Source organism: Squalius cephalus (assembly GCF_949319135.1).
Source record: "Squalius cephalus genome assembly, chromosome: 9".
Taxonomy (NCBI): Eukaryota; Metazoa; Chordata; class Actinopteri; order Cypriniformes; family Leuciscidae; genus Squalius; species Squalius cephalus.
Genome location: NC_137130.1, coordinates 9,276,727 through 9,296,810, shown reverse-complemented (window position 1 = coordinate 9,296,810; position 20,084 = coordinate 9,276,727). Strand labels below are relative to the sequence as shown.

The following is a 20,084-nucleotide window of genomic DNA, read 5'->3' as shown; positions in this document are numbered from 1 at the left end:
AAGTATCATGATACCATAACTCTTGGTGTACATAACATCATATTATTACAAATATTTTTGTTGCCATGATGTAGCTAAAGAGCTTTGCTCAAGACATGTCAAAGCACATTGATTGCATTTAAAAGTCAAAGCTGACCGGCTTTTACTATCTTACTCTAAAAACAATGGAGCCTTTTGATTTTTTCTCTCCTTCAAAACTAAAGAGTTCAACAGCCAAAATCCTAAATCCAGAATCCTGATCTATGAGGTAATTGCTTGTGATGACAAAAGGTTTTTAACACATCCCTAATTCAATAAGTCAATTTTATGCATCCAAATAGATTTAGTAATATTTCACACCCAGGGCAATGTTCCACTATTAAGAGTTTTTCATCACCAGAACCTAGAACTGATATTATATGATTCTATTCTATCTGATATCCTGCTGTACCATAGGTTAAGAAAATAAACATTATATCTTAACTCTTATGCAACCTCCAATTATCCAAAAAATGCTGTTGTCCTGTAACGAGAGCTTTGCTCTAAACATGTCAAAGCACATTGTTTGCATTTTAACCTTGACGGGGGAAAAAAGTTTAGTCAAAGCTGACCGGCTTTTACTATCTTACTGTAAAAATGTGTTGAATCCAGGTAGTATTTAGGCTACAATGGAGCCTTTTGATTTTTAAATAGCCAACAGCCACAATCCTAAATGCAGAATCCTGATTCATGAAGTCATCGCTTATGATGACAAAAGGTTTTGTAATACTTTTAAAATGCACATCCCTGAAATGATCACGTGTACTGAGACAAAAGACTTTGTGAAAAAGACTACTAATGTAACCAGATTTCTGAAATGTAATCCAGGGACATTTCCTAGTTTAGTGGTTAAAATGTCACTGAAATCTCACTTGTTTATTATCTATGAATCAAAAAAGTTTCTTATACTATTATAATTAATAACTATATTATGTTTTTGCGGGTCAAACTGACCCCAATTGGTTTTAATTCGTCAAAAATCACACTAAAATAGTAAATAGTAACCATTGCAAACAGATCAACACAAAATTATTACAAAATTATGACTTTACAAAAACAGATTTGCAAAAATATGAGATAAATAAAACTGTATTTAACAAATATTTTGACATTTTCTAAATGTATTTTCACAAACTGTGAATATGCTGTATACAGTAATTACAACCTTTTTTTAGATGTTATTTTATGTTTGTGTTTATGGAAGTAGATCTTTACTATCCCTAACTGGGCTTATTATTTTGCACAGAACAAATCATGTGCTTTCTGCAAGAGTAATTGCTGAAAGTATAATTGTTTACTTTATTAATTTTTTATTAATATTGAGGTGTACTTTCACCCAAGTGGCATAGCTATGTTGCAGTGTATTAATGTGCTGTAAAGAGGACAACTCCAGTTGGAGACAGGCCACCAAAAACCGGGAAACTGTCCCCAGAAAGAGGTTTATCTGGTCACCCTAAAGACCCCTATAACTAAAGTCCCCTGTTAGTTAGTGTGTTGCACACCCAGTCCCCTAGTTATGCTTTTTAATCAAACCAAGCTTCTTTTATCATTCATCACTGTCCATCAGTTAAATATTTCCATATTGTTTTGTTGGGCTGACAGACATAAACTTTATTTTAAGGTTTGAGTCACCGCAAGTGCACACTATACATGCACTTTCTTATTCAGATGAATAATGCATAATAACGAATAATAAGCAAGCAAGCACCTGGAAGTCATTTTAATCTGTTGTCTGTTGTTCTAAACATAGGATCTATTGGTTTTTGTAATCATTCCTATTTTTAATACCAGTTAGATCCCACTCTCCTGTTTCGTAAACTTCTAACCTCATTCATGACACAGAAAGCCTGCATTTACTGAATTACAGTGTTTGTGTTTGTGTTTGTGGTCCTGTTGATTGTGCATTAGCCCCTGTGCTGTATAGTTCTGTTGAAATGTGTGGTCACCCTTAACAGGCTTAAGTGTTAAATCATGTGAACAGTGTTTACTTGTGTGTTTCCACCTCTAATATCACAAACACACTAGTTTGTTTGGGTTCAGTCTTGGACATGGCAGCAATCCTATATTGATTCTAGACACCTGTGTAAAGTTTGGATCCTTATCAGCCGAAGAATTGTCAATGTCCAGGGTTAGTAAATGTATTGGGACAGTTGCTCAGCTGATTTGTCAGGTCAAAGAAAACCACGTTTAGTTGTAATTTTCTCAATTTAATCTAGATATAGACCACACATACATGGGGGGTGGGATTCTTACCATAAAAAACATGAATAGAGCCCGAATATTGTTGTGGTGTGTTAAAAAATGTGTAGTTTGATAAGTGGGAAAGTCACCAGTGTCAGATTCTTTCATTCTATAGATTTAAAGGATATGAGCCAGCAAGTAAAGCACATGGTCTTATGAGACCAACAGAGTGGTGGAGCACAAAACCAAGTCTCTGATTTCCATCTCTCAGATTTCTGTGGATGGTTCCGTGTGCAACATGACTCAGCTTTTGAGCCTTCCGTGAATGGGATGGGTTTCTAATCGTCAGACTTTTTAATCAGGCCCACAACCAGTGTTAGGTGTTGCTTTGTCATGCATAGGCTACTGCCAAATACTGCAGCAAACAAATATGAAAACCACTAACAAAGAGGTATAACAACACAATCCTCTCTGTTTGTTTTGTGATTAGACATATCATTGCATCACGTTATTATTTAAAAACAATCAAACCGAGCAAAGCATTACTTCACTTTTTATGCATTATCATGTCAAAAAAATAAAAAAAATAATTCACGAGATAAGAAAAACATGCTATTACTTTTGCCATGAGCTTCTGCATCAGAAAGAATGCATCTATATTTCCATTAACATCCATAGTACCTTTCCATTGCACAAAAGGTTCATTATAGTGAAAAGGGGTTATTTAGATTAAAATGTTCTTCACACTAAGTAAATACATGCTTTTTTAAGAACTGTTCACTCAAAGGGTTCTTTGGGAAACCAAAAATGGTATAGCCATTTTAGCATTTGAAGCATGTCCACTGAGACTAAATTACTTTATAAATTATAAAAGACTCTAGTTCCTCTCATGGTTAGGCAATAATTGGTTTGGAGAAGTGAGTGTGCAATAACTTTCCTTCAATCCGAAAGCAGAAAACAAAACATGTAGCATTTCACATTATGTTTGTTTCTGTGCTGAAGCTGCTGTGTGTTAGTACTGACCTGAATAGAATAAATCTGGATACTATTGGGAAGAGGCATATACTGCCAAACTGTTGGGAAATAGCTGTCAGTGATCCAAAGTGCAACCAAGAACAGTGAGAAAGAAAAAATTTCCAGTACTGATTGTGAAAATAAATTCTAGATTTATATTCGGTATATAAGACAAAGTGGACACTGATTGTATGGAAACCCTACTAATTGGCAATAGTTTCTGGATTTCCATAAATCAGTAATGTTCATCAAGGCTTGTGTTGTAGAATTACCCATTTGACCGAGTTTTACAGTACCATGCACCCTTTAAGTCCTCAAATTCAACAGGTCACCCATCAAACTGTCATGGTGACTTAGCCTAAAGAGATTGTTGATACTGATACGGGGTTTTTTAATGGCCAATACCAATTTAATGGACATTGGTGCATCTCAGAAACCTTGCTGTGGTAAATGCTTTACTGATTTGTTTGGCAGTAGGATGTTGTGTACAAAAAAGTTGAGACCTTAATGGTTCACCCAAAAATGAAAATTCTGTCATGATTTCCTCACCCTTATGTTTTCCCAAACCTGTATGAGTTTCTTTCTTCTGTTGAACACAAAAGCAGATATTTTTTGAAGAATATTAATAACCAAACAGTTGATGGTAGCCATTGACTTCCATTGTATCTTTTTCCAACTGTCTGGTGACCGATATTCTTCAAAATACCTTCTTGAGGGTAAGTAAATGATGACAGAATTTATATTTTGCGGTGAACTATCTCTTTAAACACTTGACTGCAAGTAACTTGCCTAAATTAAGAATTTCCACCATTAATGCCCATTAAAAACATTGTGTGACAACATGCCCCAATGCCATCGTTATATTGTTGACCCTTGCCTAGCTGTTTGTCCACTTCATATTTCAAATATGAGAATTTTGAATTTTAACTTTGGAGGAAAGAATTCAAAACCATTTTAATTGATAAGGGGTTTGCACTGTTTGTAATCATGTAGTCACATATGGAGAAACAAACCCCTACAATAACATTTTTAGACCTGTTGATTACCGCAACGAGGCTATTTTAAAATAGCTATTTATTTTGCAGATTCATCTAGTGAATCAAAATCATGACATTGATCTGTTCAGACGAGCTTGTGTTATTAAATATGTTGCTGTGTCACGGAAACTGGTTCTGTTTTTGTTCAGCTTAAAAGGGGCGGAGTGTATTTTCGCAGTATATATCAGCAGTCTTGTCAGATGGGTCGCGTCTGTGGGATAAACACGGAGCTCGGCTGCATCCGTGAGCGCGGGTCTGGCCCTTTCGGGTGTTATATGTTTTTGCACATTTAGTTGTTCTAGAAAGGTTATTTCTCTCCAACTTCAGCTACAGTGTTGGCTAAGTTGGGAGAGGGGAGAAGGGAAATATTCGTGTTTTGCGCAGGAAATATTTGCATCGAGGATTTACTTTGCCCGTTTAACCCGAACCCTTACAAAAGAATCTAACGTTAACGCTTGACAAAACCCAACAAATACAATCGATATATAACACGCAATGGACAGCGCTGCATCTAAGAAACCTTGCTGTGGTAAGTTAAGTGTTTGCTGATTTGTTTGGCAGTAGGAATCTGTGATAAATGAAATGCGTTAATATTAATAAATAACCTTGCACTTGAATTATTCTCATCGCACTTTCTACATTTTCATTACAGTCTCTTCAGAGAGAGTTCGCGAATTCTTCACGTCTGCAAAATTCCTCATTTACCTCGGACATTCTCTGTCAACATGGGTGAGAGATTTGCATTAGGGTCTTTGTTTGACAGCTCTCGTTCTTCTTTTAATGTGTCAGTTACAACAACAACAAACATATTTTTTTATAAACATTTGTATTACATTTTATTGATTATTTATGAATATTTTAGATTACTGAAGGCTTAAGGCTCTTTGTTTGTCTTAAGTTCAGGGAAATTCAGCTTTAGCTTTTTTCATAAAAACTTCATTTGTTATTTTAATGTTTATTTGAACTTTAAATGAAAAAAAAAATGAAAAAAAAAAAAAAAATTGGTTTGGATATTACTAAGAGATAATATCTACCATGACAGCAGAGTGACAGTTTGAAGATCATTAATTTTACTCCAAAACACACGTGTGTAATATATTCATTATTTTATTAATACTTTGTCTTATAGCCTATAAATGTGTTAATCCATACCCAGCTAACATAAGCTGCAAAATACTACTGACAGTGACAACTAATTCTTTTGCATGAATCCCAGTGTACTGGCCTTATTTCAATCACAAAATTACGTTGACTGATGACCATTGTGTCATTATGTTACAGGGGGATCGGATGTGGAATTTTGCTGTGGCAGTGTTTTTGGTGGAGCTGTATGGCAATAGTTTACTCTTGACAGCCGTGTATGGACTGGTGGTTGCAGGGTCCGTCCTCTTACTGGGCGCTATTATTGGTGACTGGGTGGACAAAAACCCCAGACTGAGAGGTAAACATGGCAAAGCCCCAACCACAGAGCATGCAGGATTATTGTGAAACACGACACATTAATTACTCATTAATTATGCCAGTTATTCCAACATTTTTACTGAATGCAACTGAGTCTGTATTTCTTTCTTAATTTCAGTGGCGCAGACATCTTTGGTTGTCCAGAACAGTGCTGTCATTCTCTGCGGTATCCTTCTGATGGCCGTTTTCCAGTATAAAGAACAACTTTCTACCATGTATGACGGATGGTTGCTGGTGAGTCTGCAAAACTCTGACACTATTTATCTATCAGTATTCGCTGAGTAAATAGTTATTCGAAAGCCCACAGAACTAACCCATATTTATGCACAATAAAGAAAGTCATCATTTCCAAGAGCAGAACATTTTTGCTGTAGTTCTTTGGCCTCCAGTTTTGTTTTTACTCCATTTTTATGCATATTGTTTCACTCTGACTTGCTGTTTAGAATGTGTGGAAAAAAAAGTTTATTTTTCATAGTTGGCAAAAATTATAAGAGGGTATTCAGAGTAATTTCAAGCTCCTTATCAGTTTCTAACCTGTATAGAAGATAATGTTGTCTAAAAAGAGGAAAAGCTCCCCTCTTTATTTTGCATGGCCTCAATTTAAGTTCATGTAAGTGAAACACGACACCTTGGTAACAAAACGATGACATGCTGTCAGCAGAATCCAGGGATGTCACATGAGTAGAAAGCATGTTGCTTACTCAATATTAGTCCTTTGAGTCTGTTAAAAGACTGGAAAGCTTAACATATACAATAACAAACAAAACCTGCTGTTTGTCCCGTGTCACTGAGGTCGAGAACCCATATAGCAGACAAAATGTGGCTTGTTCAATGAACCGTTTTTTTGTTCTGGATTGTTCCTGAAAATTGAGTTTAAGCTTTTTGTGGCAGTGCACTAAAACAATTAACAATTTATTGGACACAGTGACATGTTTTTTTGTCATTGCAGACATCATGCTACATTATGGTCATCAGCATTGCTAACATCGCTAACCTAGCCAGCACAGCTATGTCTATCACCATCCAGAGGGACTGGGTTGTGGTTGTAGCTGGAGATGATCGGAGCAATCTGGCAGGTCAGGACTTTTAATGTTTCACCTTCTTCAACTTTATTACAGTGGCCCCAAAAAGTATTTGGACACTTTTAGACACTAAGCCAAGCTAAAAATATATGAATTTCATATATTTCAGAGTAAACACAGTTGTAGTTCATCACATTAACTAAGGACATGTTCCACTAAGTTTAACAATAAAAAAGTGTCCAAATCATTTTGTCTTCATTTTTTGACTGATATATCGGTTGTTGTAAAATTGAATAACTAGTGTAACAAACAACTTTTAGTTGAATAATTTTTAATTTTGTAAATTATTTAGCAATTTGTATTTTTTTATTTTATTTAACGGAATGTGGCTTACGTGTCCAAATAAATTTTTTTTCGACCACTATACTGTCTATAATAATCATTTCACTTAGTCGAGGAAACTCATAAAATGCATTACAGCTCTTTCTCCATCAATCGTCTTATATCGTCTTATCTTTATAGTGCTTGCATCAGCTGTCATTCCATATGACTCTCATTATAAACCCATCAATGAACCCAGTAACCTCCCAGAATTCCATGAATGCATAGCTAACACATAGCTTTCTCATTACTGTGGAAAAAACGAAATAAACATAAAATATATATACACATTTAGCAAATGTATTTAATATATGTTAAACAGCACAACAGTTTTCAGAATATAGAGAATAGGCCTATCACAGATTTTAACAGTTATTCTCTCTTTTGTTTTCTATATTTCTATTTTGTCAGATATGAATGCAACTGTAAGAATAATTGACCAGTTAACCAACATTCTGGCTCCAATGCTTGTGGGCCAGATCATGTCATTTGGTTCCCATTTCATCGGCTGTGGTTTTATCTCGGGCTGGAACCTGTTCTCCATGTGCTTGGAGTACTTCCTGCTTTGGAAAGTCTATCAGAAGACTCCAGCGCTTGCCTTAAAATCAGGACAGAAGAACACTGATGACCAGGAGCTGAAGCATCTCAACAAACAAAAAGGTTTGTTGTACCACCCAAACTCCTTTGCCACTTTTCACTAATACAGTAGATAGAGTCCCAATACTTTTTCTTTTTTTTAAGCATTACAAACAAAACTTTGTGCAGAACCCTGTTACCTATGGATTTTTCCCATTACAAAAATGTAACATTCCTTAAAATTGTGACATCCAGGAAGTAAACAATTCATTTGATCAATAAGTTACTCAAACTATAGTGTTATCTGCACATGGTAACTATAAACCTTCATATAAGGCAAATTATGAAACTTTTTATGAAACATCTTCACTTAGTTTTTTCTTCTTTTTTGAAGATTAAGCAACTTTTCACTGATCATTTGCTCTTTTTTTAAGTTTCAAATCCAATTTTGTACCCTATTTGTTGGAAGTGCCTTTCATTGTGCATTTTCTAAATGCTGACGCAAAGAGTGACATATCCAGTTATATCTATAGCTCTTTACTTAACTTTACTTTATTCACTGTTACAGAGATTGGAAATAGTGAAAGTCCAGTTGAAGGCTCCCAGCTGATGAATGAAACCGCTGAGGTGAAGAAGAAAACCAGTTGCTGCTACCAAATGACAGAGCCCATCCGTACCTTTAAGGATGGCTGGGTAGCCTACTACAATCAGTCCATCTTCTTTGCCGGCATGTCTCTGGCTTTCCTCTACATGACCGTTCTGGGCTTTGACTGCATCACCACTGGCTACGCGTACACTCAGGGCCTGAACGGCTCTGTGCTCAGTCTCCTCATGGGAGCCTCGGCTATATCTGGAATCTGTGGAACGGTGGGCTTCACCTGGATCAGAAAGAAGTGCGGCCTGATCAGAACCGGCTTCATCGCTGGAGTCATCCAACTATCTTGCCTCGTGCTCTGCGTGGCATCCGTCTTTGCTCCTGGCAGCCCTTTCGATCTCAGCGTCTCGCCCTTCGAAGAGGTCTTGAAACATCTGTTTGGAGACAGCGGCTCGCTGCGTGAGAGTCCTACTTTTGTTCCTACAATTGAACCACAGATTCATACAAATGCCACTGTTTTTGAGGAAGCCCCCCAAGTGGAGTCCTACTTGTCTGTCAGTCTTCTCTTCGCTGGTGTCATTGCTGCTAGAATTGGTAAGTAAATGAGCAACCAACAGGAAACAATAGAAATAGTTGTATTTAGTCCTTATTTTCCGTTATCTTCAAGAAGAGGAAAGTGATATTCATATCTTTTTATCACCTGAAAGTTGTAAAGCCAACCTTTGAGACTAAATAACAACAAGTCATGTTTGTGATAATTGTGTGCTGGTGCTCTTTTAATGTCACACTATGTTTGAATTGTTTCTCTTAAATTGCTTTCAGGTCTTTGGTCCTTTGACTTGACCGTGACCCAACTGATCCAAGAGAATGTGATTGAGTCTGAGAGAGGAGTCATCAATGGTGTCCAGAACTCTATGAACTATCTACTTGATCTCCTGCACTTCATCATGGTCATCCTTGCACCAAATCCAGAGGCCTTCGGCCTTCTCGTGATCATTTCAGTTTCCTTCGTTGCAATGGGACATATGATGTATTTCAGGTTTGCCTATAAAACCCTCCGAAGTCGACTCTTCCTGTTCTGTTCGCCCGAGCAGAAGCCAGATCCCAATATTCCCTCACTTTCCAACTCTGTATAACTATTTAAAGAGACCGTAAGCCAATTTCTACTAGTTTTGCATGCTGTGTTCTTCGAGAACGTCGCCAGGAACCCATTCCATCTCTTTTACTAACATGCATGCTTTTGCAGTGCTTGTGCATGAGTAAAAAATTCTTCTCCATTAGCTAAAATAACAAAGAAGAGATGGAGCTCTCCTTAGCGTAGCTTAGAGATATGTATGTCAAAAAAGCATACATAGCTTCCCTTGTTTTTTGTGTTCAAGGTGCTGTAAAAATGCCTGAGAAGTAATTGTAGGGGAAAACACACAAATGGGAACTATGGCTCTAATGCGATATACCATGCTTTAATAACTCCCAAAGCAAAAATGGGCATATTTATTCTACTTTTACATATTTTATATATTGGTTTTTCGACTTTATGGTCGTAGTTAATCTTCAGACTAGGTATGTGAGTTTTGCAATGTGTTCTACTTAAGATAGAGTAGTTTTGTAATGTTTGCCCCTCAATGCTTTTTACAAGCCGTGGTTAAAGTCTCTTTTATAGTTATTTGGAGTGTTCTAGTTATTCATTCAGTTATGCTTATATAATGCTTATATATTTATATACATGTAGTCAGTATTCTGTATCTCAGCTTCGGTGGTGCTATTATTACAACTCTTCTGGAAAACAATGCAGACATATATATACAGTTTGTACATGTAACCAAAGTGTATTTTTTTTCACCATGTGGAAGTGAGGGAATTGCAGCCGTTTTCTTGTTAACATTCCGAATATTAGTGGTGTGAACATTTCTTGGAGATTTAGGCCCTGATACACTCGCCCCATTGCAACTAGTTTTTAGCATTAGATTTATTTTGTTCTGTTTGATTAGAAAGTGATTTTTAGCACATAATTCTTGTTTTTGCAAAGATTGTTACACAAGCACTTTACGTGATTACACTTTGTCCGTTACGAAACGAGTGCAACGAGACACTTCAGGTTTAAGGTATTTGCACACAATTGATTCCCTGCCACCAAAGTTCACAGTCAGGCAGGAACTGTGAAATTTTCTCTTGCAGTTCTGCATCAAAACTGGAAGATTCTCATATTCGCTTCAAAAATAGCAACAGAAATGGGATTTTAGAACTAAAATCTGTTTTACTGCCCTTTAAGGTGATGTTTTTCCTTCATGCAAATCATATGCTAATCTAGATAATCCATGGGACAAAGTAAACATTACAGACCTGCTTTTTTAGGCCTATGAGCCCACGCTTGCCACAAAAGCCACAATCACTCAGGCACTAACATCCTTTTGAAAACCACAGCTGGCTTGACATATAGTTGAGGTATTTTGTAAGTTGTGTAATATTGAGGTTGGACACCAGCGGGGCTCCACCATATGCACAGAAAAGAGAAGGGATTGAGTCCAATGTGGACGGCTGGTTTGAAGTGCAGCTGGTCACAAATGCAGGTGCCTAGTGAAGTCAATGATTTTTGACTTCACTTGTCAAGTAAGCATTTTTAATGTTTCATGAGGCCCTTGTGAACATACTGTCGGTCTTTAAACTCTTACTTCATTGCGTCAGTGCATATTGTCTGTATTTCTGCGAATGTGAAGCCTTATTTACATCTGTAAAATGTTTATATTCTTGTGTTGACTACTATTTTTTAATTCAGTTTTGTCCTATGTAATCCCACACAGATCACCGTACCCTTGACGATTACAAAATGAAACACTTGCAATAAATTTTACATTTAAAATCCAGTTGAATGTAATGTAAGAACAAACATACATTATTCTTTGTAGGAGCATATTGATTCTGTTCCTGTTGTGTGTTATACTTGCAATCATTGTGGTTCACACTCCAATGCAGGGGGAATATACAACTTAAGACTTGTACTGCATCTCACTTCAACTGAAATAAACAGATTTGTATCCAAATGCAACATTTGAGTGGTTGAAATATGTAGAGGGGGGAATTTTAAGACGTCGACTATGAACCCGCAGGAGCTGGAATACATGCAGCAGCAATTGTACAGGGTCACATTCCTCAGAAGGGTTTGCTGCTAATTTTCTCTAAAAGGCCCTTTCAGACTTTTTTTGGTTAATGCACTGACTAAAAGCTGAGTTGAGCTTGGCTTGCATGAGAAGCAAAGACAAAGAACGACCTGATTACTTGCCAGCAACAAACGCAACGCCTCCCATTCTGGGTGGGCGGCAAATCAGGCTGACCTGCCGGGTCTAGACCTAAAATTTGTATGCAACGGAGTAAACTTAGATGTTTCTCATTGTTGGTCCTAAAAACACAATCTAGACGGTCAAAAAAAAAAAAAGAAGGCAGAATGTACTCAATATTAGTTAAAGCCTGAAGCAAAGTGGGAGCAAAGCTCAACTAAAAATTAGACTTTGCTTGAACTAGAAATCAAGACATGGGTAAGAGATAAGATATTCTCCTTAGTGATTCAAAAAGAAGTGTGCACGTATGAAATACCCTGTGTCCTGAGCAATTCATTTTATACAATATCAGTCCTAAAAAGGTATATCACAACCATGACCTTTGATACATATCCTGGGAAGCAGTTCTAATACATAGGGGTTGACATTCATTTACCTTGTCTGTAGTTTACATTAGTACACAGAGAAAAAACATGATTGAAGTAACTGTGAGGTGTGACCAAAACCACTCATAAACCATTAAAATATTTGTTGACCAGAAAGTTACAAAATCTATGCACAAATAGACTAAAATAAATTTTTCACAGCACATTGTTCAAAAAGTCCTTTATAAATTAATGTTAATGAAATGGGATGAACATTACACTAACATTCAGAATTACACAATAGTATTGTCCTTTTTGTTCCAAAAAGAATCATTGATCAAATCCCAAGTGGGCTGTTGCAATCCGAATAAACAACTGCTAACCAACCACCATTCTGGGTTTGAAGAAAGTTGTGAAGAATTTAAAAAAACACATTAACAGGATCATGAATTTGCTTCATCATGGTTTGGAGACAATGAGGCCAGTCATCCAGCTAAAGTCAGTCTTTCTGACCCTCTTCAGTTCCCTCTCTTGTGCTTTAGAAAGTTTCGGCGTCACCTCATCCACTGAACCCTGGGCTCTGAGCTCCTGCTGACTATCACGGGTCTCCATTTCCCCCTCAGAGTCCTCTTCCTCTTTCTCACTGTCCATTTCCTGCTCCGAAGACTCCATTTCCTCTCTGTGATCATGCCAGCAAAAGCAAAAAATATTAAATGAATGTGCTTGCAGTACAGATCATCTCCGAAAAAAAAGTAGAAGGGAAACTGAGAAGACCGAGTCATGTTTACTGCGGTTAACTTTCAAAAAACAAATAATCATAAATATCAATTGTGCATGTAAGGAAAAACCCGAGGGGGTCTTACCGGACTCCGGTGTTGGAGATCAGGAGGGAGTTGACAAACATTGAGCACAGGACTGAAGCAGCAGGTAGAACATGAGCTGGTGTGTGTAACAACTAAAAAAATAAAATAAAATAAAAAACAATCAGAGGATGTAACAAGAACTAAATACTTAAATATCCATTTTTCCATTCCCACCACATGGCTTTGAATTAGGGCTGGGTGATATTGAATACTGATGAAATAAAGCAATATTGTTTTGGCCATATTTTGATTTTAATATAATATATGTTTGATTTGTAATGGCAAAGCTGAATCAGAAATCAATCTAATATGCTGATATGGTGCTCAACAAACAATTTTCATTATTAGTTTTGGGGAAAACATGATACATTTCTCACAACTCTTTGAATAGAAAGTTCAAAAGCATTTATTTAAAATCGATTGTAACAGTGTCTTTACCTTCATTTTTTATCAATTTATTCAGAGTCCTTGCTAAATAAAAGTACTAATTTTATTCAAACAGGTAAATATAATAATACATTAGAGCTGCACGATTAATTATTAAAAGATCGCAATCTTGATTCAAACACCCACACGATCTCATTCCTAATTGACAACGATTCAGCTATGTCTATTAAACCTTTGACAAAATCACACCGGAACATTCAGGGCCCGGTTCCCCAAAACGTTCTTATCGCTAAGTAGTTCTTAACCTATTCCTTAACCTTTCTCTTAACATTATGGCACGATTCCCAATACATTCGTACGCTAAGTATATCTTCTGTAAGTCACACTTTCGTAAGGTTGGTCTGGACCACTCTTAGCTTTACCTTATCACTGTTGCAGGTCTATACGAATATAATTCTGAAGTTTTAATACACCCAGTCCCAGACAGTATTCAATTAGGCTAATTCAAGTGTTTTCATGCAAAGAATAAAATTGTCATTACACTGATTGTTAGATTTAATTATATTATTATACAATATTAATAATTTAATTAAAAAGCGCTTTTAAATGCCAGTGAAAGCATAGGCTACTGTCAGTTAAGTCCTATTCGGACGCTAATATTGTTTCTCATGGGCTTGTATGGTATTTTAAACATTTATGGGGTGAGTTGGTGATTTTGGTGCCGTCCGAATCCATAATATCAGTGTTTTTTTCTCACCCAACCCGCGTAAAAATCCCTGTCTAAATTAGTATCTACTGTTTTTTGACAAACAGGTTGTGTGGTAATTTAATTGCCGTCTGAATCCACATCTCTCAGTTTACAAGAAGAGATTTAAAATTCACGGTTTAAATCCTTTTTGATCGCTGCCGAGCACCGTACGTAAGATGTAAACTTTTATCACTGAAATGCTGGAAAGTATTTACAAGAACAATATTTCATCGCAGCTCCACCTCAGCGAACAAAACTGAGAAAGAGAAGAAAGCATGTAAAATTTTTGAAAAGGTTATTGTGGCAGCAATATATGTTACAATTTTAAAATATGTAGGCTAGGCTATTATAGGCTATTATAGTTTGGATTATTTTTTATAATATCCAATAGTCCTAATAAAAGTAATTTCAACTATTTCTGAAGTGCTTCTTTAATAAAGAACACCGCTTTCTCACATAAACAGCCCCTGCACGAGAGAATAATTTATTCTCGAGCCATCGATATCAACCAATTCAGCACCATCGCCACAGACAGCACCCGGTAACGTCGCACGTAAGAAGGTATATCTTAAGCAGCTTTCTAAGGTATAGTTCGGGGAACACACTTAGGAACATAAACAACTTTGGTAAGATACATCTTCCGAGTCTTCTTAGCGCGCTATCGGGGAACCGGGCCCAGATCTGTGTTCGTGACACTGATCTTTAAAAATGACATTTAACATATAAATGTCATTTATATAGATCAGTCTCATATAGAACAGTCTTTTCAACCACAGAGTATCATTATTTCTGTCTTACAAATATTCAAATTATAATAGAAGTACTGGGATATAGTTCGGATATAAACACTGATGTCTACAGTAACGTTCAAAACAGAGCAAAGTATCTTTTGGAAGTAATTTGTCGCTTCAAATAACAATTGTATCAGTTACATTGTTACGCCAATAGGTGGCGACAATTTTGCTGTCCATCGTGTCCGATGACGACTTCCTTCGAATTAGATTTCCCTAGGAGTCCTGTTTTTTACTTGGCTATCCCAGCTGCCTAGTGGGATCAGTTTATGCTTGAGATTTCTTTTAACTGTGTCTTTGAAGCGCAGCTTTGGCCTGCCTATGCCACGGTGTGCCCATTGTTTTTGGTTTTGGTAGTCGACTATTGTCCAGTCTGCTCAGATGGTCAGCCAAGATTGAGCTGGATTAGTGTTTCGTACATACTGGGTGTGTTGGTTTTATCTAGTAACTCTTTGTTGGATATATGGTGCCACCATTTAATACCTAGAATTTGTCTCAGGTGTCTCATCATGTAGGCATTGAGGTTGAGGCAAGTGACTTAAAAAAATTATTTCATTGCATCATTTAAAAACGCTGATTCATCCAGTAATGAAGCAAGTGAAGTATTTATGAGTGAGCCATTGAATCATTAATTCAAACCAATATAAAAAAAAAATTTTTTTCAAATTAATAAAACATTTTAAATAGACTGCAGCAATTAACATTTTGTCAGAACCTCTAGTAAATTACATGTTATTTTGTTTAGTTTGTTCAGAATCGTGGGAGAATCGTGATCAATTTGAAAAAAATAATACATTTTTTTATATATAATGAATAGAGAGCCCGCTCTACTTACTTCTTTGATGGAAACTGAGGCCTGTTTCTGTTGGGGTTTGTCAGCCGCTGGATGGGATGGTGTGTTGAGTTTCTGCTGCTGTCTGTGTTTGCCCAACAGCAGGTAAAATGGAGTTACAGCAACGCTGTCGTCAATGACAAGCTGTACCAACGAGACACATGAAAAGTTACTTTGGGGGCCCTCAAAATAAATGAGCATAAGGGCAGAGTAAGAAAAAACAAAAAAAAAATGTACCCGTTTACTTGATGACAACATTCTGTCCTCCTCTGTTACCATGCTGAAGGTCAATAAATCCTGATAATTTAACACAGTTCATTTTAGTAAAATGTTGGGACACAATTCACTAAATCACATTTACACTCTACCCACACTTTTCCATGACTTGCCAGTGATATAATTTATTTTTAATATATTGTATATATTTATTCACATTTAATAATATAATATAAATATAATATTGATTAATTATAATAAATATAATTTATTACACATTTAATAATTTGATAATTAAAAATACTTTTCTATCATAACGTAAGTTAAAATTAAAGATTTAGTTAATGTTCAAATATTTTCCAGGTCTTAAAAACAAGATTTAAAAATCCATGATTTCCACTGCTGTGAGAACCCTTCATCTAAACCTGAAGAAAATAATGTTGATTAAAAAAAATTACACTGTCCTACAGTTACGTTTATACACGTGTTCAGGCCGTTCTGTGATTAGAATTATCACTGAAGTACCATGTTTTGGGTGAGGAAGTACAGTTGAGATCCGTTGAGCCACTGACAACTTTCATCACATCCATTCAACGGCTCCTCTCGAGGAACAAAAATGGCATGATGTACCTTCTCTGAACACACTTTCTCATGGGTGAAGAGAGGCAACGGCTCGCTGGGTTTGAAAACAAACACTGTACAGAGACCAGAGGACACATTAAAAGCAGTGAATAAGTCTGAATGACTATTATTATGAAAGAAACCAAAAGCGTCAATCATAAATACACACTATTGCCAAGGCCAAGTACACACTGTAAATTTTCAGGAGTGACAACCGCATTTAAATGCAGTTCTGTAAAATATCATTCTGTATGTGTACGGAACAAGACTCGCTCCCAAAACCACGATGATTGACATTGTGGTAAAAATGGCAACGTTCTGGCATCTCTGGCGTGTTTGGTAACCGCTATTCTGACCAAAGAAATATTACAGTGACAAAAGACTTATGTTCAGCAATCTTAACTAAAGCACAGTTGCGAAGGCGTCTGCTTCACGCTCTTGCAGTGTTGCCACGTCCACTTATTAGAGGCATTTTTAGGCTTGGTGTTTAAACTTGCTCATAAAGCGATGGAGTTTACAGGGTTATAAGTCAGCAGGTGCAGGTCACGATACTTTGGCCTTATTTTCAACAAAGCATTTGGATGTATTTCGTTTTTTTTGTAAATGCCTTTGTCACTACCTGCATTTTTTGAGAGTTAATTTGGTTGTAGAATGCGGTTGTCATTGTCACTCCTGTAAATTACTGAACTGTGTGTGTACAGAACAGGATTAAGCACTTAAAGGTGAATTGACAACCGAATTTAGTTGTAGTGTGTACGTGGCCCAAGTGTATTGCTAACCAAACACTAAGGAGATGATGAATGTCAAGAAGCAATGACCTTTCAAACACTTACGGTCGGTATGTTTAGACTGGTATGAAAAGGCAGCCACATTTTCTGACAAGGGGTCCGGCTGCAGCTTGGAAACTTCCAAAGATGTGCTCCATTCCACTGCGAGAAAGAGATTTGACATTGAGTAAATCTGACCATGCAAAACCAAACAGTGAAAAAAAAACCAGACTGAACAAGCGTGGTAAGATCAATTTCCCGGCATTGTATACTCGCTCTCATGTTGTTTCAAACCTGTAAACTGTTTTTTTTTTTTTAATGTTTATAGTAACCAAGGCCTATCAAGCTCCTAAATGGACCAAAAAGCCCATGAAAGTACCATAAAAAGCAGTTCATATGACAGATTCAAAATGGAGCTTGACAGACAATTTTGCTGTGAAATGCCAATATATGAAAAAAGAGATGCTTTAAATTTCTCTTTTTGTGTCTTGCAGAAAAAAAAGGAAGAAAAAACAAAAAGAGTCTACAGATTGTTTCGAACAACTTGAGTGTGAGTACATAAAAGGCAATGTTCATTTTTGGCTGAACTATCCCTTTAAGCTGGCTCGTTCAACCGATGCCTCATAGCAAAATTTCAAAAGCAACTGAACCAATATTAATGACCACTTACATGCACAAGTGAGGAGATTCCAGCAGCAGAGAAGGTTCTTGGTGGTGGTGCCAAGCAGATATTTGGAGCAGCTTAATCGGCCGAAACAAAGGTCCCTGGTGGATCAAAGTAGCTGCCATTAGTCGGTTTCACCGATTCAAAGACCACCAGGATCAGAAAGGCTCATGTCACTTACATATTTCATCAGATTAGTCTCAGTGCATGATAATCAGTTGCCTTACTGTTAATCAGAAACTGTGATACGACAATAACGAACAAAACATTAACAATAAATATGACTGACTTCTTACAATTGTATCCAAGTCTACAAATAATCAAAATGATTCACTTTTTTGTGGGATAATAAAGATCAAACATGGTGCAAAGCTGCCCACGACTTGATGGTTTTAACAAATCAGTGTGAGAGGATTGGAAATACTGTACAAAGCGGATTTAGCACTCGCTGACATTCTGAATTATTATATATATATTCACCTTCTATGCTTCATAATAAACAATACAGTAAAATACTGTATAAACTACCTTTAAACTATAAAGTGAAAATTCTGTCATCATGTTGTCATATGACAAATGGAAACATTTTCCACAGTACTGTTCATGTTTTTCACGCAATTACAAAAAAGCACAAACTCAAATGAGTCCGATTAGTGAACCAGTCAAAGTGAATTTTGATAAATATTAATAAATCAAATTGATAAATTTCAATCTTTTCATCTCACAAAGTTATGATATGCATATAAATCTGTTATTTATAGTGCTTTCACTTGCCTGGTTTCCATTAAAGATTTGCGCAAAACTTTTGCAATATTTTCTAAATGTCGGGGGAAAAAAACTATTGCAAAATGACTGTTTCCATTAACCGATGTTATGCGACTAAAACGTATTATTTCCTCTTGCGATAAGTCATTCTAAAAAAAACATGTCAAAGGATGTTGGTAGATTTAGTACGTATATCGTAGCCAATGCACCAGTCATTATTTTTTAATCGAAAGAGACATATGAGTGCTATCCAAGCAATTAGCGGCCACGTATGAGGTGTTTCTGGGTGTTTCTCCCTCCTATCTGCTTCGAGGTCTTCACAAATTGAGGCATTTCTTTGTTGTTTAGAATCCAGTATTCCCATAATTCTTTTGTTTTTTATGAGTTTAATAAAGAATTGTCTCGTCTCCTGTTCAAACATACCACGTAATTTTAAAGAATGATCGACTTTTACGTACGCCAGGTGACCTGTAAATGCACTGCAGTTGAAAAAACGTTATGACATCTGGGTGATTTTTGCTAAATTGCCGCGATTACATCAGGTGTATTATTAATTCACAATTTGCACAATTTGAAGGGTCACAGGAAAACGCAGCAACCGTAAAAGCATGATAAAAGGAACTAATGCATTCTGCATGTGTTTCACAAAGAAACTTGAACCAAATGACAGATTTGTCATTGTTTGGGTGAACACACCAATTTACTTGTGTTGTCACGATACTTGAATTTCTAACTTCGATACAATAGCTTGAAAAAGACTGAAATTCAATACATTTTTGAAACCACAAGGAAATATTGCCACAACAATAAAGGGATAGTTCACCCAAAAATCGAATTATTTACTCACCCTTATGGCATCCCAGACATATATGACTGACTTGCTTTAGATAAACACAAACCAAGATTTTTAGGAAAATAACCCATCTCTGTGAGTCAAACAAGCAGAAACCATTCAAAGGCATTATATGGACTCAGATGGATTATTTGCCTAAAAAAAAAAACCTTTGTTTATCTGAAGAAAGAAAGTCATATATGTTGAGGATGAGGGTGAGTAAATGAGAGACTTTTTATTTTTGGGTGAACTATCACTTTAAGGGTATAAATTCTTTACTTTTGTTTTCTTATCATCTGAAACCATGTTGTCTGAGAGAAGAGAGCAAGAAAGCACATCTTGTATCGGAGCATCGATACTGCAGAAAATTTGAATTTAAAACCATTTTAAATTTCAATATCGATATGTATCAAAAAATCTAGTGTTATGCAAGGAGGTAAGGAAGAACTGAGAACAGTTATTGACAAAGAATGTCATGCACTTTTGATCATGACGTTAGCTGGACTTAACAAACTTCCTTTTTATTTTAAAAAACAACAGAGTGAAACTGTGTCCCTGGTGACCCTGCAGAGGTTGGCTTGCACCCAACTCCTTAAGCAGGACTGAATCTCCAGTCTGTCTGGCCAGCATCTAAAACTTCATTGCTAAGTTACTACCATTCAAACTGTGCGGACAG

The 20,084-nt window shown here is 36.4% G+C and overlaps 2 protein-coding genes across 3 annotated transcripts in view; one reads left to right on the top strand and one right to left on the bottom strand.

Annotated features, from left to right (window-relative positions):
* Positions 1 to 4,439: 4,439 nt before the first annotated feature.
* On the top strand, positions 4,440 to 9,421 carry slc40a1 (solute carrier family 40 member 1; the record flags this gene model as incomplete). 2 transcript variants are annotated; one of them, XM_079880967.1, is made up of 8 exons in its annotated part: positions 4,440 to 4,779; positions 4,912 to 4,979; positions 5,532 to 5,691; positions 5,830 to 5,945; positions 6,661 to 6,787; positions 7,526 to 7,774; positions 8,259 to 8,879; positions 9,108 to 9,421. In XM_079880967.1, the coding sequence occupies exons 1-8, from the start codon at positions 4,746 to 4,748 to the stop codon at positions 9,419 to 9,421; spliced, it is 1,689 nt and encodes a 562-aa protein (XP_079737093.1). In that variant the 5' UTR covers positions 4,440 to 4,745. The 2 variants fall into 2 exon arrangements, with proteins under 2 accessions (XP_079737093.1, XP_079737092.1); XM_079880966.1 differs by having other exon boundaries at positions 4,903 to 4,979.
* Positions 9,319 to 20,084, bottom strand: part of wdr75 (WD repeat domain 75) — a 26,673-nt gene continuing 15,907 nt past the window's right edge. Inside the window, exons 15-21 of the mRNA XM_079880954.1 lie at positions 17,818 to 17,912; positions 17,214 to 17,309; positions 16,285 to 16,454; positions 15,781 to 15,840; positions 15,547 to 15,687; positions 12,786 to 12,877; positions 9,319 to 12,601 (exon numbers count right to left, since the gene is read on the bottom strand). Of these exons, the coding sequence (XP_079737080.1) occupies positions 12,382 to 12,601; positions 12,786 to 12,877; positions 15,547 to 15,687; positions 15,781 to 15,840; positions 16,285 to 16,454; positions 17,214 to 17,309; positions 17,818 to 17,912 (874 nt within the window). The 3' untranslated portion in view covers positions 9,319 to 12,381. The remainder of the gene's footprint in view (positions 12,602 to 12,785; positions 12,878 to 15,546; positions 15,688 to 15,780; positions 15,841 to 16,284; positions 16,455 to 17,213; positions 17,310 to 17,817; positions 17,913 to 20,084) is intronic.